The sequence below is a fragment of the Salvia splendens genome, chromosome 2 (genome assembly GCF_004379255.2).
Source record: "Salvia splendens isolate huo1 chromosome 2, SspV2, whole genome shotgun sequence".
In the NCBI taxonomy this organism is placed as follows: Eukaryota; Viridiplantae; Streptophyta; class Magnoliopsida; order Lamiales; family Lamiaceae; genus Salvia; species Salvia splendens.
In genome coordinates this window covers 9,711,758-9,718,574 of record NC_056033.1, presented here as the reverse complement: position 1 = coordinate 9,718,574, position 6,817 = coordinate 9,711,758, and the positions used below count along the sequence as shown (strand labels likewise).

General features: G+C 46.9%; 1 protein-coding gene across 1 annotated transcript; it reads right to left on the bottom strand.

Annotated features, from left to right (window-relative positions):
* Positions 1-3,611: 3,611 nt before the first annotated feature.
* LOC121773116 (proline-rich receptor-like protein kinase PERK12) lies at positions 3,612-4,103 on the bottom strand. Its single transcript, XM_042170010.1, has one exon. It carries the CDS (start codon positions 4,101-4,103, stop codon positions 3,612-3,614), a length of 492 nt encoding a protein of 163 aa, XP_042025944.1.
* Positions 4,104-6,817: the final 2,714 nt, after the last annotated feature.

The window sequence follows — 6,817 nt, the reverse complement described above, 5'->3', positions numbered from 1 at the left end:
ATAGATGATTGCACAAGGTATTGTTACCTTTACTTATTGAGAAGTAAAGATGAGGCAATTGAAGCGTTTAAAGACTTCAAAAATGAAGCTGAAAATCAACTTAATTGTCGAATTAAGTGTGTTCGAAGTGATAGAGGTGGTGAGTATGTAGCTCCGTTTGCAGAATTATGTCATGCAAGTGGTATAATTCACCAAACCACAGCTCCATATTCTCCTCAATCAAATGGTGTTGCTGAACGCAAAAATCGAACACTTAAAGAGATGATGAATGCTCTGTTGATTAATTCTGGTTTATCCCAGAACATGTGGGGGGAGGCTGTGTTAACAGCGAATCATATCCTGAATAAAATTCCACTAAAAAATAGGGATGTGACTCCTTATGAGTTGTGGAAAGGGAAGAAACCTTCATATTCATACCTCAAAGTGTGGGGGTGTTTAGCGAAGGTAGAAGTGCCACCTCCGAAACAAGTTGCAATAGGCCCTAAAACAGTCGATTGCATCTTTATTGGCCATGCACTTAATAGCAGTGCCTATCGTTTCCTAGTCCATAGGTCAGCTGTGCCTGGCGTGGCTGAAGGAACAACGATTGAGTCAAGGAATGCTATATTCTTTGAGAATGTATACCCTTGCAAGAGGCAAGAGGATTGTTCTAGTGAAAGAATGATGGATGAATCCACTAGTTCTGATCCTTCAAAAAGGACGAGGTCAAGTCCTGAGGATGTTGAACCAAGACGTGGTAAAAGAGTTAAAGTTGCTAAAACATTTGGTCCTGACTTCATAACTTTTATGTTGGATGACGAACCAAAGTCATTGGCGGAAGCTCTGTCTGGCCCAGACGCGGCGTGGTGGCAAGAAGCTATCAACAGTGAAATTGAATCCATCATGAGAAATAACACTTGGGTGTTAGTAGACTTGCCTGAAGGCTGTAAGCCTTTAGGGTGCAAGTGGATTCTGAAAAGGAAATATAAGCCCGATGGTACTATAGATAAGTACAAAGCTCGCCTAGTTGTCCAAGGCTTTAAGCAGAAAGAAGGGTATGACTTTTTTGATACCTATTCACCTGTTACGAGAATCACTTCCATTCGGGTGCTTCTAGCGATTGCTGCTTTGCACAATCTCGATATTCACCAAATGGATGTGAAAACTGCGTTTCTGAATGGTGATCTGGAAGAAGAAATATATATGGAACAACCCGAAGGGTTTGTTGTGCCTGGGCAAGAGCGTAAAGTATGCAAACTGGTAAAGTCATTATATGGGTTGAAGCAAGCACCATTACAATGGCATTTGAAATTTGACAACGTGATGTTGGCAAATGGATTCACTATCAATGAGTGCGATAAGTGTGTTTACATTAAGAACACAGATAACGGGTTTGTTATTGTGTGTCTGTATGTTGATGATATGTTGATAATGGGCAGCGATAGTGCCATTATTAACGAGACAAAAAACATGTTGAAAAGAAATTTCGATATGAAAGATATGGGTCTAGCTGATGTGATTCTCGGAATCAAAATATTGAGGACTAATGAGGGAATTGCCTTAACGCAATCTCATTATGTTGAGAAGATGCTTAAGAAATTCAACTCATTTGATTGTAAGCCAGCAAAGACTCCTTTTGAGCTCAATGTCCATCTAAGCAAGAATATGGGTGATTCCGTTGCTCAAGAAGAGTATGCAAAGGTCATAGGAAGTTTGATGTTTATCACAAACTGTACTCGACCTGATCTTGCTTGTCCTGTAAACATGTTGAGCCGATTTACGAGCAACCCTAGCAAGGAACATTGGAAAGCTCTGTGTAGAGTTTTGAGATACTTGAAGTATACTATTAACTTTGGGTTGCATTACACAAGATATCCCCAAGTACTTGAAGGGTACTGTGACGCAAATTGGATCTCTGATTCAAAAGACTCATTTTCGACAAGTGGGTATGTGTTCACTGTGGGGGGTGGTGTTGTCTCGTGGAAATCAACAAAACAGACGTGTATTGCTCGTTCCACCATGGAATCTGAGTTTATCGCTTTGGATAAAGCAGGGGAAGAAGCCGAGTGGCTTAGAAACTTCCTAGAAGATATTCCATGTTGGAAGAAGCCAGTGCCCGCAGTATTGATACACTGTGATAGCAAAGCAGCTATAGGTAGAGCACAAAGTGGCTTTTATAATGGTAAGTCTCGACATATTCGTCGACGACATAATACCGTAAGGCAGTTGATCACAAGTGGCATTATCTCAGTTGACTATGTAAAGTCAGTGGATAACTTAGCGGATCCGTTAACAAAAGGTTTAAACCGTGATCAAATGCATAAATTGCTAAAAGGAATGGGACTGAAAACCACATCTTAAAAGATGAGTATAGTGGTAACCCAACCATACGATTGGAGATCCCATGGGATTGGTTCAATGGGAAAACGAAGCTATACAAATCTAGCTGTAACACCTAGAAGATTTTTAATCTTCGCCCATTCTTTAGAAAGCTTTGAGTGTTGTAACCTGCAGGTGGTAAGAGGTTAAGTCTTTTGACTTTTAATGATTCTTGAAATCTCAAGGAGATGCAGTATGGCAGGATACTCATGAAAGAATCACCTATATAAGTGAGAAGTGAGGCCGCTTCGTGAGAGTAAGTCACTTATGAATTCCAAAGAGGTGTTCCACGGCCGAAACGGACACAAACGTGAGAACTGATGGAGTTGAGACTATATTGTGTTGATACTATTGACTAGGCATACACTAAGGAGGAATAGTTCAAGGCATCGCGTCCACTAGCCCGCCGGTATGTCCGATAGTATTGACTATGGAAGGTTCAAAACCACAAGTTACCTCTCCAAATACAATATTGTTTCTCGAGAACTGAGCAAAGAGTCTGCATACATGCATTTGTGTCTGGTGTTGGTTTGAGCTTGCAGCGCTCTAACCAATGTGGGGGATTGTAGGAAAAACATGTAACATGTGGGAAATTAGAAAGGTCTCAAAACCTTTCCTTTCCTAAGTCTTTTGGCTTTTCAACGTCCATGTGTTTATGAGGTGCCTTAAACCCGAGACCTCTCGTGTGGCCACTCCTAGCCTATAAATAGGTGGAGTCTTGAGAGTTGAGAACACAACACAACCTACAATCATTCTCTCTTCTCTCATAGCTCAAGCACTCTAGTTCGCATCTTATGAGCATCGCATTGCTCGGTTCTCGCCTCCAATTCAAGTTCGCCGGAGCCTACGAGTTTGAGGTGCTTCAACTCGATAGGAGGAAAGTCGTTTCAGCTTTGGGGACATTACGCCAATCCGTGAGCACTAGCCGGGGCGTATTTCGTCTTGCGGAGAGAGGGTCACCTCGACTCGACTTGAAGAATACTATAGTTTGCATCTCTTTACTTTCGTTGTAATTTATATTATTATATTTACCTTCCAGTTTTGTTCTTTTGTAATAGCAAGAGTTTTCCCGTGTAAAGGCTACAATATTTCCAACAATCATATCAAAATGTACATGAGAATAACAAATCATTCAACCAATCAAATAAGTAACAAATTTATTGGAAAAAATACAGTGACAAAATACAAGCACATAAATTCCGAATTCGTATACACTACTATGACTGATCAAAAGCGCATCTGAAAATTTCAATCTACAGAATCTCTCTCCTGGCGGCGTACCCATACTGCGACCGCTGGATATTCTGCTGCCGCTTTTTGTACACCACCACGCCGGCGCCGACAATGAACACTCCGGCTATGACTCCGACCGCCACGCCGACTTTCTGTCCGCTACTAATTCCGCCGGATGAGTCGCCCTTGGTGTCCAGATCAGCCGCATTGGGCTGACTCTCGCGCTTGATGTCTCCGGTGTCCGCTGCCGGCGCGGGAGAGCTAGAGGGAGACTTGTTGTCCGGAGTCGGTGCGGGAGAAGGTGAGTGTGAGTCGAGATCTGGAGGCGGCGGCGCCGGAGGTGCGGAGAGGGAGTGGGCGGGTGAAGGCGCGGTGGCAGGGGGCGTAGAAATTTGGTCGGCGGGTGGATGCGGATTTGGAGAAGGGGAATGCGCCGGCGAATGATCGGAGAGGACGGGGTAAGTAAAGAGGAGGAGCGACAAGACGGAGATAATTGGGGAAATGGACGCCATGGATGAGATCTGATTGTTGGATTGGAGCTTGAAAGTGAGTGGAATAGTAATTGACTATGTCTATTGGGGATCTTGGAGAAGAGTAGAAAACAAGTAATGAGAGAGATGAGAGCTCTGTCAATTGGAAGATCTGAGAAATGTGGAGATGAGCTTTTCAGAAAGTAGAGCTATCTGTGCGCGCGTGTGTTAGCGCGCGTGAGACAGACAGGCGAGAACGTGGATGGAATGGTGGCGTCAGAGAGGGAGGGAGCTTTGTTTTTTCTTGTTTTTATAATCCAAAATTTCAGAAATATAGGATTCCCTGCACCGCATTGACACTTTGTCTAACATAAATTTAATTTTTGTCCTTTATTTTAAACAGGTTAGAGCAAGATTTGCCCTTCCCGTTGCCACTGCGCTACCCTGCATGCACAAGTTATACATTCATGGATTTTAGGGCATCAGTAGTGGGCCGCCCTAAGGCGCGCCACGTTATCAGTTTTATCCTCCTTCCTCCCACCTGCAGTGGGGCACCCTAAGGCGCACCCTATGGCGCGCCACATCATCATTTTATTGTTTTGTTTAATTAATTTAAATGTTTTCAAATAATAAGTAACGAGTAAATAAAAAACGTCTAAATAACAAATGGCGACGCATTAATAAAAAAAAGTTACACCATTCAACTTACAAAAAAAAACAACTAAGTTGGTGCAATTCCCAACTTCCGACGCAGCTCATCGATTAACGCCTGGAGATATTCGGCTTCGTCGGGGTCGGTACACTTCTTGAGGGCCTTGTGCGTCTGCAATAACGTCCTCGCCATCGACGTTGTTGCCAACGACTCAAACGCGGTGGCCGTCTGGGTCGAGAGCGTTTCCGGGAACGGAGATAGGTTTGCAGCGGTCGAGGATGAGGTCGCGGCCGACTTCCCCTTGGCCTTCGCAGCCTTGACGCCGGGCGGACGCTGGGAGGACACCGGTGTGCCGGAACTTCCTTCATCCACGTACGTCCGGTTGAGGTCAACCGGGTGATTGTCGCTGCCGCTGCTCGTGTAATCACCAGCTTCGGTGGTCTTCGTCCTCTTCGGCGCACCAGTGTGCAGAATTCCACCTTGGAACTTCTGCTTGTCCCTCAAGAGCGCCCAGATGGCCTCGTGCTTGAAGTCGCTGTACATCGACCGGTACGACAACAGCGCTTTAGCGCGCATGTCACTCAAGCTCTCGTCGCTCCACTGTGCCCGCGTGAACTTCTCGAACTCCGCCGCGTACAAGTTCACTTGTTTCTTCACTTGATCCCAGTGCTTGCGGAGTTGCTCACGTTTGCGCTTGTACGCGGTCGGCGGCTTGGCCTCATTGTAGAGGCCGGCGATGCGCTCCCAGTACGCGCCCTGCCTCTAGTTGTTCGTGAAAATCGGGTCTTCCGATATATCTACCCAACACCGGGCCAAAATGAGGGTTTTGTCGTCGGTGTAGTTCGTACGGGCGGGGGTGTACTCATCGCAATTTTCGGGAGGCGGCAACTTCTGCGCCCGCTGCCGGTTCCGCTTCTTTTTGGCTGGGGCGGAAGCGGTCGCGGCGAGTTCAGGATCGGCCGCTGCGGCGTCACGGCGGGAGGGAGCGCTTGGTCGATTTGGAGACGGCTCCATGTCAGACAACCCGTACGATTTCGTACTAAAAAATCGGGATCGTACTGGGTGTCGGCGTCGAACGAACGATATTCGCCGGGTTCTGTACCTGGCCAACGCGCCTCTCCGCTAAACATAGGACTATTAGGACTTGAATCCATTTCGTAGTAATTATGTAAATGTAATAAGTTTCGAAAGTGAAATCGTGAAATGAAATTACAAATGAACTCTATTTATAAAAAAATGAAACCGCGTGCCATCGTCCGCGTCGATCGTCCGCGTAGCCCACAGTGGGTCGGACGATGGCCGCGGACGATTACAAATGAACTCTATTTATAAAAAACGAAACCGCGTGCCATCGTCCGCGTAGCCCACAGTGGGCCGGACGATGGCGCGGACGATGGCCTATCGTCCGCGGCCATCGTCCGCGTAGGCCGCAATGGGGCGGACGATGGCGCGGACGATGGGCATCGTCCGCGCTATACTCCACGCCCTTAGTATAGGGCGCGACGATCGTCCGCGGCCTATGTCACGCACCTGCAATGGGGCGGACGATGGCGGGCGCGAACGATGCGCGCCATCGGGCGTGCCATCGTCCGCCCCATTGCGGATGGCCTTAAGAGCATTCGCATTGGCGTCCGTCCCAGCGGACGTCCGTCCGGCGTGCAGGACGTCCGCCATTGTGCAAAGGTGATGCGGATATGGAAGTCCGCTGCGGACACCGGAGTTCCGCGGCATTCCCGGGACGTCCGTGGCGACGTCCGTCATTACGTTAACCCCACGGACGTCCGAGCGGACGTCCCAATTAATTTATTATTTTTTTTTCAAAAATTCTATAAATACGGCTCGTTGAATTTCATTTCATTCACCCCACTTGTATTAACGAGTATCTCTCTCTCTCTAAATACTTTTCTTTCGAAGATAAATGGAGCACCACGACAGTGATTCTCCCGCTACGAGCGAGTCACAGGGACCGATCTTTCCCGTTGGCGGAAGTACCCCAATGTCCACCATGATGTCCGGAATGGTGGGGATGATGCCCCAACCCCAAATGACGGCGGGGATGATGCTCGGGTACTACAACATGTACCCGCCTTAGTATGGGATGATG

Coding starts and splice junctions, on each gene's coding strand:
- LOC121773116 (XM_042170010.1), bottom strand. CDS start 4,103: ATGGCGTCCATTTCCCCAATTATCTCCGTCTTGTCGCTCCTCCTCTTT.